Source organism: Oryctolagus cuniculus, chromosome 1 (assembly GCF_051225735.1).
Source record: "Oryctolagus cuniculus isolate XC-2025 breed Fujian yellow rabbit chromosome 1, ASM5122573v1, whole genome shotgun sequence".
Taxonomy (NCBI): domain Eukaryota; kingdom Metazoa; phylum Chordata; class Mammalia; order Lagomorpha; family Leporidae; genus Oryctolagus; species Oryctolagus cuniculus.
The window spans coordinates 178,842,905-178,863,362 of NC_142867.1; the positions used below are offsets into that span (position 1 = coordinate 178,842,905).

General features: G+C 37.8%; 1 protein-coding gene across 6 annotated transcripts in view; it reads left to right on the forward strand.

Moving 5' to 3' along the window:
- Positions 1–20,458, forward strand: part of CCDC171 (coiled-coil domain containing 171) — a 394,098-nt gene that overhangs the window by 259,599 nt on the left and 114,041 nt on the right. For all 6 annotated transcript variants that reach the window (XM_089317363.1, XM_089317367.1, XM_070052470.2 and 3 more), the window contains 2 exons: positions 5,605–5,750; positions 8,678–8,732. In XM_089317363.1, the coding sequence (XP_089173489.1) occupies positions 5,605–5,750; positions 8,678–8,732 (201 nt within the window). The remainder of the gene's footprint in view (positions 1–5,604; positions 5,751–8,677; positions 8,733–20,458) is intronic.

Sequence of the window (20,458 nt, forward strand, 5' to 3'; positions counted from 1 at the left end):
TTTATCATTTTAACTTTCTGTGTGGTAAACCTGCACAGTTTGGTTCACCCATCAGCCACTCAATTCTTACTATATTTTTTAGCTGTCACATTATAGGGCTGCTCATGGCATTATTTCCTTTTCCAGCATTGCTTTTAGAGCCTTGAGATATGTAATCTAATTTATTGCAATCTAGAAATATTTATTCAAAAGTTAGTCATCCATCAGTAAATTTAGTATTTTTGTAAATGTTATACTCTTGTTTCTCCCCAACCAGAGAAATATAGCTTAGTTCTTTATAACACTTGTGCTGTTGCCTTTCATTTTGTATGACTGACTTTTTCTACCAAATTGAATAAGCCATTAGCTTTTAGTCTATAGGAGTGTGGATCCATAGATATTTCCCATCAGACAAAAGAAAATCTATAAAAGTGTTATCTCCTGGGGCTTGGTCTTCCTACTGGCCTAATGGCCTATCATTGTAATCTTGTACCCTCTGAGAAAGAACTCTGTTGGATGATTACCTTGACATCCAGAAATATTAGAGAGGTATGCACATCTTTTTGGATAACTTTAGCTTTTATGCTCTGTTGTATTAATTAATCAAGTATTCTGATTCATGGAATTCAGTTCATAATTTTTTTTATTTTTAAAACTTTTATTAAATGAAATTGTAAACTTTGTGTTCGAGGGTATTTTAGAAAGTTTATAGGACATGGAATTAAAAGATAAGTTCATTTTAGGGGCCACCATCATGACGTAGCGGGTTAAGCCACTGCCTGTGATACTGGCATCCCACGTGGGCCCTGGTTTGAGTTCTGGCTGCTCCACCTGTGACCCAGGTCCCTGCTAATGCACCTGGGAAAGCAACGGGAGATGGCCCAGGTGCTTGGGCATCCATATGGGAGACCTGGATGAAGCCCCTGGCTACTGGCTTTGGCCTAGCCTAGCCCTGGCTATTGTAACTGGTTGGGGAGTGAACCAGCGTTAGATTTCTCTTTCTGTCTCTCCCCCTCTCTCTAACTCTACCTTTCAAATAAATAACTAAATCTTTTTTAAAAGATCATCTTTGGTGCAAAACATTTTGAAATCTATGGCCAATTTTTTATAATATAAATTTCCATTAGCTTTTTGAAGATCTGTCATATGCATGGATGTCAAAATATTTTTGCACCAGAATAAACTTATCTTTTGATTCTATTTTCTACAAACTTTTTAAAGTACTCTTTTTTTTTTATTTTTCTTGTATAGTTTTAAATTAGAGTTTGTTGAAATAATTAGACATATAATATTTGGAAAGCCATGATGCTTTGGTTAGGTTTTCTTGTTTTAAAGAACTTCAAAATAAAAGACCACCCACTGGTGATGGTTTTACAACTCTGAATAAAATAAAACCCACTGAATATTGTGGAATGAATGGTGCAATATGTGAACTGTATCTCAATAAACCTGTTAGTTTTAAAATTTTCCATTGCAGAATATGTTTTCACTGGTACAAAATAATTTCATTTTATGTTCACAATTTACTTTTAAAAATTATTTGCCATAATAATCATTTAAAGTTTAGAAATAGATATGACTTAAAAATAATTTGTGTTCAAATTCCATAATAATAGATGTTTTTATAGAAACTTCTGAAACCATAGGAAAGATAAAGGAAATTTAAATGTGTAGGTTTTATATTTTTAAATTACTTTTAAAAATATTTATTTGAGAGAGAGCATTACAGATGGTGAGAGGGAGAGACAGAGAGAAAAGTCATCTATCCGCTGGTTCACTTCCCCAGATAGCCACAATGGTCAGAGCTGAGCCGATCCAAAGCCAGCAGTCAGGAGCTTCTTCTGGGTCTCCTACATGGGTGCGGGGGCCCAAGCATTTAGGCCATCTTCTGCTGCTTTCCCAGGCCGTAGCAGAGAGCTGGATTGGAAGAGGAGCAGCCGGGACACAAACCAGTGCCCTTTTGGAATGCCTGTGCTGCACGCAGAGGATTAACATACTGCACCACAGCCTTGGCCCCGGGTGTAGGTTTTAATATTCACTTTTACCATGTTTTTTATCCCTAATCTTTTTTTCTATAATCACTTGACTACTTCCTTTGTATCCATACCTGTTCTGCTGAATTTCAGTAGCTTTTCATGATCAGTTTAGGAGAACAATCAGATATAAGTTTTTTTTGTAGTTTAGTAAATGCATTGGCTGTCTTCTGCACTATCAGAAGTACACATGAAGGGGAGCATAGCATCATTATATAAAAATGAATACAATGAAGATATTGCCTGTTAGTTTTGAAAATACAGTTTGCTATTACAGAATTATAAAATTTTACTTTAAATCAGTTCATATTTAAAATGAAAACTGGAGTCTTTGATAAATAGTATTGTGACACTGGTTCTTATGTAGGTAGAATATTTTTCCATCTTTTAAAAGAAGCTTGTTATCATATTTAGCATTAATTTTCTAAGAGCTAAAATTGTTCACAACACTGTTTAAAGATAAATTCAGTATCAGGCTTTGAATTTATTATTATTTTTTTGGTAAATATTAAGACCCAAGTACAAAATTAGGGCTGTATTGTGGATTAAGTGAAGTATCTCAAGGCTGTGCTGTTCTGATAACTGAACCCGAAGTGACCTTTCTCAGACACAATTACAGAGCTGTATGTTTTTCCTTTAATTTCATCAGGGGTTTAATTAGTATACAAATAAAACTTCCCTTATCTTCCTTTCTACCTAATTGGCTTGTCTTCGCTTATATATGAAGTATGTGAAAGTGGGCTGTAATTAGGGTGACCGTGTTAACCTTTTTTCCTCAAATGTACTGTTGCCTAAAGGCCTCAAGGCCTAAAAACAGTGCTTTGGATTATTGCTTTGCAATCACTATGGCTGTCCCACAGGTTTTCTCATGAGCAGAAGGGCTTTGGGTGCTGCAGGTTCCCACTGCTTAACAGGATCTTCATTCTTCTCCCCACTAAATGTTTATTGATTATCTCGCTGTTCCAGGCTCAGCCTCCAACAACTTAATATCAGGTGACAGTCAGGAGAGTTCTCCAAGTAATTAGAGTTGAGCATTGGGGGAACAATTAGGAGCAGAGTTATTAAACTTGATTTATCCTATTCTCTCCTGAACAGTTTCTTGGATATCAGAACATCACACTTTCACAATCTACCCTGGTTGAGAAATTAGTGGCTAACCTGCTGCTTATCATTGTTGCCTTGCTGCCTAGAGGCACACCAAGACTCTGGGTCTCAGTCATTCACTTGAAAAATATTGGAGTCCATCAAGTTTATCATGGGTTTTAATTAGATCAATCTGAGGAAAGAAAAGCTGAACTTAAAAATTTATATATGACATATATTATATATGATACAGATAAATATGTAAACACGATACACACATATTTTTCTTTAAAGCTTAGTGTTAGAATTTTTGAAGATTCTACTTTTGTACTCAAAGGTGATTATTAGTGATAAAATATTCTCAAATCACATTTTGTATCTTGGTGTTTTGTATATACCCCTATGAACCTTAGGAAACACTGAAGTTTATGCCCCTCAGGTTTTAAAATGAATATTCTCTCATAAATTAAATAATTATACTCTTTCTCCCCATGCTATACTATCTCTTAATTTTCATACTCCAGGAAATATGATTTATTTCATTTTGTTCACTCTACTTTTTGTTCCTTTTCTATGTTCCTGAAATAGTGTTACCTTTAGAAGAATTTGATGGCTCCCTGACTTGCTCCTAAGAGTTGAAATTAAAGGAGGAAAACAAGCTTTAGATATATAGTAGAAATTCTAATCAAAGAGCTATATTTTATTTGAAATTATATCATAGGATTGCTGAAAGGTCAGATGTGGTTTTATAATGATCTAAAGGCAAAGGTTCTTTCAGAGCGGACCAATGAGCTTCAGTCCCCTTACAGAGATGCACACCTTGTCATTAAGAATTACTGAGCAAGAGAATTTGAATGGATTGGCACAACTGTATTATTTCTGTTCAAAAAGGAATTCAGGCTTTATGCATAACTGGTGGTAGATCATTAGTTTTATTCTCATGTCTGAAAAAAGCATTTTTTATTGCCAGAAAGATGTCAGAAATACTTTAAAAAGACTCAAAAATTTTTTAAATGAAGAAATTAGTGCATTTAAATATCTTAGTTAATACTGGCACAAAACTAGTTGGTTTATTATGTATTTAAGAAATCTGTTCTTTGTCATGTTTTAAAAGTTGATTTGAATCAATGATTGTTTCCATAGTGAAATTTCTTGAAGTTATGCCAATACTAAAGATTTAAAATAAATAATAAATAATCGCAGCTTGCCTATGTTTAATTTTTTGACATGTATTTGATAGCACCTTAACTGTTTGAAAAGTGAATAATTGAATTTAAAAACTTTTAACATTTTAAAATACCTGGTTTGGATGATTACTTTCAATTCATCAGCATTTAGAGTAAATTGACTGTTTTAGTTGCACGTAGGCATCTCAAGTTTTTTTTCTTAATACAACTTGTGAAGCATTAAAAGATGACTGTTGGAAGAGTTTTATGCATGAAATTATAGCATTTTGCTTATATGCTACTGAAATTTTGAAGGACAATAGTGGTTGTTCTGAGCAGAAAGAAAAAATTATGGATATACAGTGGATTATTTAAACTCACTGTCCAACAGATACAATAAAAGCTGTTTGAAAATGTTATTTTAGAAATTTTGTGGGCAAAAGAATGAATGGTTTTGTTTGTTCTATGATATCCTCTTATCCCTATACAATTTTGCATCCTGATATTTTAAATGAGGTCTAGAAAACACTCCATTACATTGTGAATATCTGATTCTAAGACCTTCAACATAAACTTTGAAGATAAAATTATACAATTACATTTTGAAATTTTTCCTGAGTATTTCAGATGAAAACAAATAGCAGATATCAGTGAACATATTTCATAATTTTTGACAAGAAAAATATTTGTGGAACATGAATAATTCTGAATCAAGTGCTTTCTATAACTTTGTCTATTAGTTGAAACATACTGATCACATCTGTGTTGCTATCCTTGACATGCAAGTTATTTTCTGGGAAGCAAGTGGATTTTACTTTGCAATCCAGTTTATTTGTTCACTGAGATATCAGTAGCAATCTAACTATTACAGATATATGTATAAAGAAAACAGTGGCACTTTTAAATCTCTTGTAGGTAACCTAGTCCTGGTACACACTATTGGCTTATGATAGTTCCTTAACTCTAGTTCTGTTCACAGTTAAACAGGCTAACAATTTGATGTTTTCTTCTCTAAAATCTTTATTTTCTCATTATCGAAAAAAAAATAACCTGAGATTTCTAAAATCAGACATTTCTAGTAAAATGTGATTTATTTGCCATGAAATATTTTAAAAAATAACAGTTGTATTTTGTAGCTAAATATTTCATAAATCTTACCAGTTTTATCATTTTTAATTATTAAATATGTAAAATTTTTTCAGAAAATGTGTTAAACCTTGATGTGTAATGACCCAAGTCTACTTCTCAGTCAGTCTGTATTCTTCTTTGTTTAATAGCCTATGGCATAAATTGAAGTTAATTATCAGGGCTGACAAGTAACTCTGTTTTCTGTCTGCTTGCAGAGTCTCTCCGAGGCAAAGATGGAGCTGAGAAGAAAAGATCAATCTCTGCGTCAGCTCAATAGACATCTTACCCAGCTGGAGCAGGACAAGCGTCGACTGGAGGAGAACATCCATGATGCAGAGAGTGCCCTCCGCATGGCAGCCAAGTGAGCGTTTGGACCTTGGGGAGATCACTTAAAACAGACAAAAGATCAATTCTTACTTTCATGCTCCGGGTTTTAGCCCTGGATAATACAGTGTTAGAAAACAAAAGTACAGCTGTCTCTCTTTGAAATTCTCTGTTATATCCTCAAAAGAAGAAAACTCTTAACTCAACATACTAAATGTATATTTTATTGAGAAGCCTCAGAAAAGTATAAACTTCCACATAACCTCTCATTGTATGCATTTTGAACTCTATTGTAGTGTTGCATGTTTGAAACCATGTTTTCATTAAATGTGAAGTTTAAGACTATTTACAAGTATTGCATGGTGTCTTCTGTAACATTCTTTTTCTGCCCCACCACTCCCAAATTTTGCTCTGCCTACATTATAATATACAAATATTGCTAGTAATATTTCCATAGGGAAATGTTGATATACAATTAACATGTGAATAGTAACATTTAAAACACGCAGAAAAGCGTATTGATCATGGGAAATTCTTTCACTTTTATAGGTATATATTCTGAAGTGTTACATAAAAAATACATACAGTTCTCAGAGTGGATAACTACATAAATGTGATGGGAGCATTTTTTTACTTTTACCCAGTAATCAAGTTGACATACCCTGTGAAGTTCACGTTGAACAGTTCTCTTGGGCATTTTTATTTGTTCCCCACATTAAACTTCACAGAATAAGAGAGTCCTTTGTACAACAGCATGGCTTAAAGAATGCCTACTTAATGATTAAAGAAACATTTAATTTTAGTAAACTCAATGTTTTCTAAATATGGAAATTTAAATTCTTGTACTTGTGGAAAATAAAATATTAATTTAAATCATTTTGAGGCAAGCTTGTTAAGCATAAAATATTTTGAAATATGGATGTCATCTGTAAATCACAAAACAGGATGTCTGTGATCTTAGGACATCCATGAGCTTTGCCACTGGGTTGTGGCAATGCTCAAGCTTAATGAAAAGATGGATTGACATGAGGCCCAAATACTGGCATGTTTGCATAGCCACCAGTGATTATTTTGAAAGTTGTAAATACTTCTGTATTAAGTGAATGTAGTTTGTCAGTTTTTAAAATATAAATTTGACTAAATCCATTTTTGTTGCAAAAATTCAACAGTCTCAATTTCCTCATATCAAGTTAGAGGCTTAGCCTAGATAATTTTAGTCAGCATTCTCAGAAAACTCTGAGATGAATGAAACCAGAGTTAAAAAAAAACCTCTCAATACATATTGTGTTTTCAAATCAGAGCTGTTAATTCAGGAATTTTTTTTTTTTTTTTTTGACAGGCAGAGTGGACAGTGAGAGAGAGAGACAGAGAGAAAGGTCTTCCTTTGTCATTGGTTCACCCTCCAATGGCCTCCGCGGATGGCAGGAGCCAGGTATTTATCCTGGTCTCCCATAGGGTGCAGGGCCCAAGCACTTGGGCCATCCTCCACTGCACTCCCTGGCCACAGCAGAGAGCTGGACTGGAAGAGGGGCAACCGGGACAGAATCCGGCGCCCCAACTGGGACTAGAACCCTGTGTGCTGGCGCCGCAAGGCGGAGGATTAGCCTAGTGAGCCGCAGCGCCGGCCAAATTCAGGAATTTGATGTGTCTATGATCTATGTCCATAGGCACATGTTCTTATAAAGTTAAAGCTAACTTGAAATTTGTAGAACTAATATATTATTTACAGTTTTCAATTAAGAGTATAACATTAAATTTTTGTCTTTAGCATTTTCACTCAAACTTTTTATATTATGAAGATTAAATTCAATATACAAGGCTGATGGAAGAAACTAGTAACTACTTATTCCTAGTTAATATATATTATGTGTATATATTATTGCAGAAAAGACTATAGAAAGAAAAATATTACTTTGCATCATAAAGCATTTATAATATACCCTCACCACTATGATTTTTTTAAAGACTTATTTTAGTTATAGGGCCAGTGCTGTGGCATGGAGTTAGGCTACCGCCTGTGGCACTGGAATCCCATATAGGTGCCAGTTTGGATCCTGTCTGCTCTACTTCTGATCCAGCTCCCTGCTGGTGTGCCTGGGAGAGCAGTGGAGGATGGCCCAGGTACATGAGACCCTGCACACATGTGGGAGACCCAGAAGAAGCTCCTGGCTTCAGACTGGCCCAGCCTTGGCCATTATGCCCATTTGGGGAGTGAACCAGCAGATAGAGGATCTCTCTGCTCCTCCCTTTCTCTGTGGTTCTGCCTTTGAAATAAATAAATGAATCTTAAAAAAAAAGAGAAATCAGTCTCAAAAATGAAAACAAAACAATAAAGATTAATTTTATTTATTTGGAAGACAGATTTGCAGAGAGAGAGACAGAGAGGTAGGGTTGGGAGAGAGATCTTCCAACCACTGGCTCACACCCCAAATGGCCTTAACAGTCAAGGCTGGGCCTGCTAAAGCCAAGAACTTCATCCTGGTCTCCTATATGGATACAGAGGCTTAAGTACCTGGGCCATCTTCCGCTGCTTTCCTGGGTGCATTAGCAGGAAGCTGGATTGGAACTGGAGCAGCCAGCCAAGACTTGAACCAGTGCCCAAATGAGATGCCAGTGTCACAGGCAGTGGTTTTACCAGCTATGCCACAATGCTGGTTCCCACAACTATGATATTAACTCTTTAACCTTTGTAAAACATTTTCTACTTTTAAAACTTCATATCACTTACCTCTACCTTCCCCCTGGTACCCCCCCCCCCCCAATTTAAGACAGGCAACATAATTGAAAATAGAGTCAAATGTGGAAATATACCAGTGAATATGGTTAGGTTTTATTTTTTTAAATGGAGAAAAATGATAGCCAACCCTTATTTTTCTATAGTAGTGATGTAGACTAAAATATTTAACAGTTTTAGAAAGGCTTAGATTTTACCAACACCTTATCTTTTTTTCAATTTTTTTCTAGAGACAAAGAATGTGTTGCCAATCACATGAGAACAGTAGAAAATATGCTTCATAAGGTATTATAATTTTTTAAAATACTGTTCAATTTCTCTTATGACACTTCTAGTTATTTTGGTTAACTGCAAAATAATTTAGTTTATAAATTTAAAAAATAAATGAACAAACTGTACTTTGCAGATAACTGAAAATTTTCTTCAGATAATGCTACAGTATATACATTTTTTTCAGAATTTACTTTAGGTACTTGATAAAAGCATGAAAACAGTGGTTTCCTCAAACTGGTAAAATTGTACTTGAATTATTTGTGGTCTTTGCTAAATGAACCAGAGGTCATTAAGAATCTCACATGTCTCATAATGATAAAATCTTTGACCACATTGTGTAACCTCTTACCACTCTTAAGCCAACTGTCTTATATAGAGAGACACAATGTATTTTAATTGGCAATAGTCATATACCTTAACTAGGCAATAATATTATTCAAATTGAAATTTGCCTTCTTATTTATAAGAATATGTTCTTAAAGTGTAAATTTAACATTTAATAATATTCTGTTTTTAAACTTATTTTTATGTGTGATAACTGTGACTTTTTTTTTTTTTTTTGACAGGCAGAGTGGACAGTGAGAGAGAGAGACAGAGAGAAAGGTCTTTCTTTGCCATTGGTTCACCCTCTGATGCCTGGCGCGGCGGCCGGCGCACTGCAGCCGGCGCACCACGCTGATCCGATGGCAGGAGCCAGGTACTTATCCTGGTCTCCCATGGGGTGCAGGGCCCAAGCACTTGGGCCATCCTCCACTGCACTCCCTGGCCACAGCAGAGAGCTGGCCTGGAAGAGGGGCAACCGGGGCAGAATCCGGCGCCCCGTGACTTTTAATTTGTAGTGATAAGCAACATAAGGGTATTATTAGTGAAAATTTATTATTCAACTATAAATTTTTTAAATGTTTATTTATTTATTTGAAAGGCAGAGTTACAGAGAGGCAAAGAGAGAGAGAGAGAGAGAGGTATTCCATCTACTGGTTCACTCCCCAAATGGCCGCAGTGGCCGGAGCTAAGCCAATCTGAAGCCAGGAGCCTGGAGCTTCTTCTGGGTCTCCCACATGGGTTCAAGGGGCCCAAAGACTAGGGCCATCTTCTACTGCTTTCTCAGGCCATAGCAGAGAGCTGGAACAGAAGTGGAGCAGCCAGGACTCCAACTGGCTGGCTGGTGTGGGATGCCAGCACTGCAGAATGCAGCTTAATCTACTATGCCACAGCACTGGTCCTCAATTATACATTTTGTTACCACTCTATTCCAAATTCAAAGATGAATTAATTACTTCACCATTTAAAAGTAGAGAAATATGGCCGGTGCCGGGGCTCACTAGGCTAATCCTCCGCCTTGCGGCGCCGGCACACTGGATTCTAGTCCCGGTCAGGGTGCTGGATTCTGTCCCGGTTGCCCCTCTTCCAGGCCAGCTCTCTGCTGTGGCCAGGGAGTGCAGTGGAGGATGGCCCAAGTGCTTGGGCCCTGCACCCCATGGGAGACCAGGATAAGTACCTGGCTCCTGCCATTGGATCAGCGCGGTGCACTGGCTGCAGCGCAGCGGCCGCGGCGGCCATCGGAGGGTGAACCAATGGCAAAGAAAGACCTTTCTCTCTGTCTCTCTCTCTCTAACTGTCCACTGTGCCTGTAAAAAAAAAAAAAGTATAGAAATGTTATTTATGTGTTTCTGTTATTGTATATCAGACAATTGGTTAGATAAGTAAAAATATAGTTCTTTTAAGATATGTATAATTTATTAATAAATCATACTTAGAATAATTTGGGGAATCAAATTTATTTTATAATATAATTTCATAACTTAAAATATCATAAAACTATTTCTTTTAAGGAGATATTAAATAACCTTTGCAAGCTAATATTTAATTCATTTTTAATATTTTGAAAACCCTAGACTTCTGTATTAATTTTTACTTTAAAAGTAACTAGCATTATTTCATATAACCAAAAGCATTTCGAAAAATAACCAATATTTTATTCTATTTATTTATTTATTTAGGCTCTTTTATTCTGTTTCTTTGAAACTACGATTTTTCCTCCTCCCAATTTATAGGGTTGGTCAATCATTTAAATATATTCACATCAAATCTATGTACTGCAGAGACATCTTTGATTAGATTTTTGCAGTTGGTAAAACATTGTAAGAGAACTCGGTTATATCAGAAACATGTATGTTTATGGTATACTTTTTTATACAGTTAATGTGTACTTTGATGTCAGGAAAAGCCATAATTAATATAAAATATTAATATTATACTTTCTCTTTTCCTTATGAAAATTGAGAAATAAATATTTTAAATCTAATAGAGACAGATTGCCTTGGTATGATTATAATGATAAAGTTATTCAGTAGTAGTTGTCTTTTGTTTTTCTTTTTTTTTCTTTAAAGATTTATTTATTTATTTGAAAGGCAGAGTTTCAGAGAGGCAGAGACAGAGAGAGAAAAAGGTCTTCCATCTGCTGGTTCACTCCCCCAAATGACTGCAATGGCTGGAGTTGGGCTAATCCAAAGCCTGGAATCTGGAGCTTCCTCCAGGTCTCCCACATGGGTGCAGGGGCCCAAGGACTTGGGCCATCCTCTACTGCTGTCCTAGGCCATAGCAGAGAGCTGAATCAGAAGAGGAGCAGCCTGGACTCAAACCGGCGCACATATGGGATGCTGGCACTGCAGGTGGCAGCTTCACGCACTATGCCACAGTGCAGCCCCTGTCTTTTATTTTTCAAGGCTTATGGAAAGAAAGATGTCTGTGAAATGGCCTATAACCACTGTAGGTTTTTCTTTACTTTTCTTCTTTCCTTCTCTCTCTCTCTCTCTCTCTCTCTTTTTTTTTTTTTTTTTAGAGAGACTGTGAGAAAGCCAAAACCTCTATTTACTGGTTCACTTCACAGATGCCCACAACAACTGGTGGTTGTATGAGGCTAAACCTGAGGGCCAGGAATGCGATCCTTATCACCCTTGTGGCTGGCAAGAACTCAGTTACTGAATCCATCACTGCTGCCTCCCAGGGTCTGCATTCCCAGGGAGCTGGGATCAGGAGCTGAATCAAGGATTCGGCCCAGGTATTCTGGTGCGGGACGTAGGTGTCCCAGTTGGCCTGATCACTGTGAGGCCCGGTGCCTGTTCTGAGCTGTGGCAGTGTAGATTTACTTTTGCTTTATGACCTCTTTCCCCTTCAGATTTCATAGTTAATCATTTTTGTTACTTTCTGTGGAAATTTCTATTTATTTAGTGATTTTTAACCATGAAATGAAAATTTAGAAGAGGCTAATTGAGAGTTAGAGCTGATTCTCCTCTCCATACAGTATGAGTGAGAGTGAACGGATAAGTAAGAAAGTGACCCAGACTCTCTCCAAAATTCTCAGTGAGGTACAGTATGCATGTCTTCATGCTACAGTTTACAGAGTCATTCTTCTGGCTACACTGGACTTTTTAATAGGAATTTTGCTGTCTTGGAGAGACAAAAAGAGTACAGAAGGAGCATCCAAGCTGTTTCAAGGTCAGTAAAAATGACTGTGACTACTTTTTTTTTTTTTAAGATTTATTTTATTTATTTGAAAGACAGAGTTGCAGAGAGAGGTAGAGACAGAGAGAGAGGTCTTCCATCTGCTGGTTCCCTCCCTAGATTGCCACAATGGCCGGAGCTGTGCCGATATGAAGCCAAGAGCAAGGAGCTTCTTCTGGGTCTCCCATGCGGGTGCAGGAGCCCAAGGACTTGGGCCATCCTCCACTGCTTTCCCAGGCCGTAGGAGAGAGCTGGATTGGAAGAGGAACAGCCGGGACTAGAACCGGCGCCCATATGGAATGCTGGCACTTCAGGCCAGGGCTAAATTTAACCCACTGCACCACAGCACCAGCCTTATGTGGCTACTTTTAAACTCATCATCAAAGTTTACTGTGCATGTTCAAATAGTACAGCTATTTATGTTTCTTATTTCTTTAACACATGCCTTTTCATCATATATATTAGTTCTAAAAATAATTTTTGTCTGCTGACTTGAGTTTTGATATTAATTTCTGACACAACAAACAAAAGAACTTGTTTTCATGTACACATTACTTCTTTTCTTGCATTTTAAAGAATTTAAGTTGAAAATATTTGTTTTAAGAAAAGCAAATACATTTTATTGATACTAGTTAATTTTTAAAATTTGACACATTCCATTTAAGTGTTTAGTTCCTAGTACTAGCAGCTGACTAGATATTATTTTTGAAAAGCTTTTTTTTTTTTCCATTTTATTTGAAAGGCGGGAGAGAGAAAGCAAGAGTGAGAACACACTCACCAGACAACCAGAAAGAGATCTCTCATTCCCAAATGCTTACAATAGCTGAGGCTGGACCAGGGTGAAGCCAGGAGCCTAGATTTCCAACTAGGTAGGCCACATTGGTGGCAGGGACCCAAGTATTTGAGCTGCCATATGCTGCCTCCCAGAACACATTAGCAGGAAGCTGGATTCTAAGTGCAATAGCTTTGACTTCAAGCTGGCACTCCGAAATGGCAACTTCACCACTGCACCAAATGCCCACCACTAGGTATTATTATTCTCATTACTTTTTAAGATGTATTTATTTACTTGAGAGGCAGAGTTACAGATGGAAAGAGGAAGAGACACAGAGAGAGGTCTTCCATCCGCTAGTTCACTCCTCAAATGGCCGCAACAGCCAGAGCTGAACCAATCTGAAACCAGGAGCCAGGAGTGTCTTCTGGGTCTCCCAAATGGGTGCAGAAGCCCAAGCACTTGGGCTATCTTTCACTGCTTTCCCAGGCCATTAGCAGACAGCTGGATTGGAAGTGGAGTAGCAGGGACTCGAACCGGTGTCCAAATGGGATGCTGGTGCTGCAGGTGGATGCTTAACCTACTATGCCACAGTGCTGGTGCCATTTTTTGTACTTTAATGTTCATAGCAGCATTATTCAAGGTTTTGGTCAGATGGTAGAGATGGTGGGGGTATCTTTTTTTTTTTTTGACAGGCAGAGTGGACAGTTAGAGAGAGAGAGAAAGGTCTTCCTTTTGCCGTTGGTTCACCCTCCAATGGCCGCTGTGGCTGGCGCGCTGTGGCCGGCACACCGCACTGATCCGATGGCAGGAGCCAGGTACTTATCCTGGTCTCCCATGGGGTGCAGGGCCCAAGTACTTGAGCCATCCTCCACTGCATTCCCTGGCCACAGCAGAGAGCTGGCCTGGAAGAGGGGCAACCGGGACAGAATCCGGCACCCCGACTCGGACTAGAACCCGGTATGCTGGCGCCGCAAGGTGGAGGATTAGCCTAGTGATCCGCGGCGCCGGCCAGAGGTATCATTTTTTAAACCCTACTGAGAGCAATATTAGTATTTAATGAGGAATGCTATTCATCTTCATTTAGAATCACATACAGTTGGATTTTTATATTCATGAGTTCTGAGTTTGTAGATTTTGTCAAACAAAAGAAAATTAAAAGAAAAAAGTTGTACTGAACATGTAGATTTTTTTTCCCTTGTCACTATTCTCTATAAATAATAAAGTGTAACCGCTATTTATATAACATATATTTTGAGGTATTATAAATAATCTGATGGTGATTTGAAATATATGAGAAAATATATGTAGGTCCTGTGCAAACACTATGCCATTTTATAGGAGGGACTTGAGCATCTGTAGATTTTGGTATCCGTAGAATGGAGATAGGCATTCTGAACCAATGCTTGCTAAATTTTAAGGGGCAAATGAACTTCTTTTCAAAGAAGCAGACATTTTGTTTTAATTTCATTTAAGTATACATATTTGAAAAACTTATGCCAGTTTTTAATGTAGGTCACAGTAGTTTTTTAAATTGAATTACTCAATTTCAGATGATTGAGTTTAAGAAAAATAAGAACAGAAAGAAACAAAATCATCACAACTGATCTATTGAGTTGAATTCTTGACTGCTTTTAATTTGTCTTGGAAAATCTATAGCTGTTGAACTTTTAAAAAAAAAACTATTTTAACCGTTAAGTGCATAATTCACTGACTTTAAGTACATTTACAATGTAGCACAGCCATCACAACTATCTAATTCCAGAACATTTGCATCACCCCCAAGGAAAGCACTTGCTCTCTCTAATCTCTTCCTCTACCATCTGACCAAAACTGATCTGTTTTCTGCCTGTATGGATTTTCCTGTTCTGGATATTCTATATAAATGGAATCATCCAATGTGGCCTTTCGTGTCTGTTTTCTTTTATTTAGTGTAATTTGGTCAACGTTTATCCATGTTGTGGCATGAATTTGTTGTGGCATTGATAGGTTATTGCTTTTTGTGGCTCAGTGATGTTCTATTGTATGGATGGATATATGCCATGTGTATGTGTGCATTTGTATATATGTATATGTGTGTGTATGTACATGTGTGTATGTGTGTGTTAGTGAATTTGTCAGCACGGACACTGGGTTATTTCCACATTTGGGCTACCTTGAATAATGCTGCTGTGAACATTCAAGTATAAATTTTTGTTTATTGTCCTCTTTTCAGTTTTCTTGGGTTTGTAGCTAGGAGTGGAATTGCTGGGCCATATGGTAATACATGCTTAAGTTTTTGAGGTACCATCAAACTGTTTAGTATAGTGCTATGCCACTTGAAATCCCCACCATTATTAGGGTTTAAGTCTCTCCCTATTCAAGTTCACTATTGTTATTTCTATTTTTTTTTTGACAGGCAGAGTGGACAGTGAGAGAGACAGAAAGGTCTTCCTTTTCCATTGGTTCACCCCCCAATGGCCACTGCAGCTGGCGTGCTGCGGTTGGCACACCGCACTGATCCAAAACCAGGAGCCAGGTGCTTCTCCTGGTCTCCCATGAGGGTGCAGGGCCCAAGGACTTGGGTCATCCTCCACTGCACTCCTGGGCCACAGCAGAGAGCTGGACAGGAAGAGGAGTGACAGGGACAGAATCTTGCGCCCCAACCGAGACTAGAACCCCGTGTGCTGGCGCCGCAGGTGTAGGATTAGCCAATTGAGCTGCGGCGCCAGCCTCTATTTTTTTTAAAAATGGTCTTCCTACAGTGTGTGATCTAGTATCTCATTTTGATTTTGATTTACATTTCCCCTCTCATTAATGACGTGAGCATCTTTTCATGTGCTTGTTGACACTTTGTGTGTCTTCTTTAGTGAAATATTATTCAACTCCTTTGCTTATTTTTTTAACTGGATTGGTTTTGTTGTTATTGAGTTTCAAAAGTTCTTTGTACTTTCTGGGTACTCTATTTGAAAACACTTCTTTCCATTTTCTGGGTTGTAGTTTGATCTCTCAAGTATCATTTGATGCACAAAAGTTTTATATTTCCACAGTTTAATTTTTTCCTTTGTTGTGAATATGTTTGACCTTGTATCCAAGAATCTAATGCCAAATCCAAAGTCATGAAAACTTTCTGCTGTGTTTTCACCTAAGAATCATAATTTTAACTCTTATACCTAGCTCTTCAGTCCATATTAAGGGCTCAACTATTCTTTTTTTTTTTTTTAACAATTTTTTTTTTTTTTATTTCAAAGGCAGAGCTACAGAGAGGCAGAAGCAGAGAGAGAGGTCTTTCATCTGCTGGTTCACTCCTCAAATGGCCACAATGGCTGGAGCTGAGCTGATCCGAAGCCGTGAGCCAGCAGCTTTTTCTGGCTCTCCCATGTGGGTGCAGGGGCCCAAGGACTTGGGTCATCTTTTAGTGCTTTCCCAGGTCATAGCAGAGAGCTGGATCAGAAGTGGAGCAGCCGGGACTCGAACCAGTGCCCATATGGGATGCCGACACTAAGGCTTAACAGTGTGTGTGTGTGTGTGGGGGGGACTTCTTCAGAATTTTCTATATGGAAGATCATGTCATCTGTGAAATAAATTTACTTCTTTGTTATTGGAATAGCTTTTATTTCTTTTTGTTGTCTAACTTCAGGCTAGACCTTTTAGTTGAATAAATGTTTTAAAAGCAGTTATCCTTGTATTTTTCCTAATCTTAAGGGTAAAGGTTTTAGTCTTGCACCACTGAGCAAGATCTTAGCTATGAGATTTTCAGAAATGCTGTTATGGGTTGAGTAGGATTTGATTGATTAAAGATGAGGACTTGACTTAATGATGTTAGGTAATGATGAGAGTAGAGCTGATGGGAGATCTTTGGGTCATTGCGGGTATGCCCCAGGAAGGTCGTTCTTGTAAGAGCTTTCAGTATTTTAGTTCGGGTTCGGCCAGGCTCTCTCTTCTGGTTCACCACATGATCACTGCCACCATGTCTGCCATAACCAGCCTCTACCAGATGCCACACCTCCACTGCTGAAATACACTGGTGTTTTCCAGAGCAGCTCTCTCAGGTGTTTTAGTTAAAGTAATGAAAAGTAGACTAATACAGGTATCCTTTATCAGGTTGAGGGAGTTCTTTTTTATTCCTAATTTTTTGAAAAATTTTTTAAAAAATCATGACCATGTGTTAGTTTTTGTCAAATGCTTTTTGGCAATAATATGGATGATCATGTTCTTCCCCACCCCTTCATTCTATGAATGTTTTGTACTATATAGATTGATTTGTCTATGTTGAATACCCTTCCATTTCTGAGATAAATCCAGCTTGGTTATGATGTACAATCACATGAATATCTTGGTGAATGTTAAATGCATACTTAAAAAGAATGTATGTTCTACTGTTACATAGGGTGTTCAGTACATGTCTGTTTGGTTTATAGTGTTGTTCAAGTTGTCTAGTTCTTTGATTATCTTTGTCTACTTAACTTGTCCATTAATGAAAGTATGATGTTGAAGTCTCCAAGTATTTTGAGCTCTTTGCTCATTTATTTTTGTCAGTTTTTGCTTTATATATGTTGGGATCCTGTTTGCATGTGTATCTTTTGATGAATTGACCTTTTTTCATTATATGTTTTCTTTCATTTATTTAGTTTTCTTGCCTAATTTCTCTTGCTAGTATTTCCAGCACTATGTTGAATACAAACGCTAAAAGCAGACATCCTTGTCTTGGTGTCAATTTTAGAGACTAACTTCTATGTTTTTTCCATTGAGTATAATTTCACTGTGACTTACGTCTTTTGTTGTACTCAGCTGCCTTCCTTCTATTATTTGTTGAACATTTTTATTATGAAAGTACATGGACTTTTATTAGAAACTTTTTATACATCTATTGTTGTGATCATGTGATTTTTGTCTGTTATGAATATGACATATCAAATGAATTGATTGTGTATATTTAATTATCCTTGCACCCCTGGGATATATCCCATTTGGTAATGGTATCTAATCTTTTTATTGTGCTGTGAAATTGTGTTCCTAGTATTTTATTGAAGACTTTTATATATGTCTTTATCAGGAATATAAACTAGCCTGTAGTTTTATTTTCTTGTTATGTCATTGTCTGGCTTCGGTCTGGCTTCGGTATAGGGTAATGCTGACCTCGTAAAATACATTTACATTCTCCTCTTCAATTTTTTGGAAGAGTTTGACATTAATTTCTTTTTTAAAAGATTTATTTTATTTATTTAAAAGAGTCACAGAGGGAGAGAGAGAAAGAGAGGTCTCCCATTCACTGGTTCATTCCCCAAATGGCCGCAACAGCCAGAGATGAGCCAATCTGAAGCAAGGAGTCAACTTCTTGGTCTCCCACGTGGGTGCAGTGGCCCAAGAACTTGGGCCATCCTCTGCTGCTTTTCCAGGCACATTAGCAGGGACTGGATCAGAAGTGGAGCAGCTGGGGCTCGAGCCGGCACCTGTATGGGATGCCAGCTCTGCAGGCCAGGGCTTTAACCCAGCACACCACAGGGTTGTCCCTGGCATTAATTTCTAAATATTGGGTAGAATTCACCAGTGAAGCCATTTGGTCCTGGACATTTCTTGAAACGTTTTTGATAACTGAGTCAGTCTCCTTGCTAGTTATAGAACTGTTCACAACTTTTTATTTCTTCATTATTCAGTCTTGGTAGGTTATATGTTTCTAGCGATTTTTCTATTTATTCTAAGTTTTCCAACATGTTGGCATAAGTTTTTCATAGTATTCTCTTATGATATTTTTAAAAAAGGGTTTCTTTATTTAAAAGAAAGTTTGTTTACTTGAAAGGCAGAGAGAAAGAGAGGGAGAAAGAGATAGAGCGCTCTTCCATTTATAGGTTCACTCCTCAGATGCTCACAAATATCAAATCTGCACCTCATTCAGGCGAAGCTGGAGCTGGGAACTCAATCCAAGGCTTCCACATGGGTGGCAGGGCTCCAGCCATTCGATCTGACACTGGGTGCCTCCCAGGATGTGCATTGGTAGGAAACCATAATCAGGAGCAGAACTAGGACTTGAAGCTCTGTACATTAATATGAGATACAGGTGTCCAGACATCTGAATTCCTGGCCCTATTATGATCCTTTATGTTTCTATCGTATCAATTGTAGTTTCTCTTTTTTTGTGATTTTAAAAGTATTTTCTATTAGTTACTCTAGCTTAAAAATTTGTCAATTCTGTTTATCTTTTAAGAAAACTTCATTTTATCAATATTCTCTATTGTTTTTCTCTTCTCTACTTTGTCTATATCTGCTATAGTAATTTATTTATTTCCTCCTAGTAACTTTATACTTAGTTTATTCATGTTTTCCACTTCCTTGAGGTATAATGTTATTTGAGATGTTCTTCCTTTTTTTTCTAGTCCTTAATATTTTATTTATTTATTTATTTTTTAACTTTTATTTAATGAATATAAGTTTCCAAAGTACAGCTTATGGATTACAGTGGCTTCCCCCCCATAACTTCCCTCCCACCTGCAACCCTCCCCTTTCCCTCTCCCTCCCCCCTTCCATTCACATCAAGATCTTCTCCTTTATGTTACTTTCACTGGGTACCATAAGTTTTGATATGTTGTATTTCATTTTCACTTGTCTCAAGATATTTCCTACTTACCTTTCAATGTTTTCCTTAAACCACTCATTGTTCAAAAAAAAAAAAAAATAAAAATCAAGAGCCGGAGGGTGGGGGGCGGAGGGAGAAGAGATCTACCATTCATTGGTTCACTCCCAAATGGCTGCAATGGTCTGGGATGGTCCAAGCTGAAGCTACGAGCCAAGAGCTCCATCTGAGTCTTCCTTTTGGGTTGCAGGGGGCCCCAGATACTTGGGCCATCTTCTGCTGCTTTCCCAGGTGCATTCGAAGGGAGCTGTATCAGAGGTGGAGCAGCTAGGACTCTTAACCAGGTACTCAGATGTGGGATGCTTGTCTTGTAGGTGGCTACGTAGCTCATTGCCCCATAATGCTGGACCCAATTATTCAAAAATTAGTTGTTTAATTTCTGTACATTTGAGAATTTCCAGTTCTTTATTCTGCTCTTTATTTCTTATTTCATTCCATTGTAGTCAGAAAAGTTATTGGTGTAATTTTGGTAGTCTTTTTTTTTTTTTTTTTTTTTTTTTGACGGGCTGAGTTAGACAGTGAGAGAGAGAGACAGAGAGAAAGGTCTTCCTTTGGTTGGTTCACCCCCCAAATGGCCGCTACAGCTGGTGCACTGCACTGATCCAAAGCCAGGAGCCAGGTGCTTCTTCCTGGTCTCCCATTCTGGTGCAGAGCCCAAGGACTTGGGCCATCCTCCACTACCTTCCTGGGCCACAGCAGAGAGCTGGACTGGAAGAGGAGCAACCAGGACAGAATCTGGTGCCCCAGCCGGGACTAGAACCCAGGGTGCCGGCGCTGCAGGTGGAGGATTAGCCTAGTGAGCCGTGGCACTGGCCTAATTTTGGTAGTCTTAATTGTGCTAATACTTTTGTT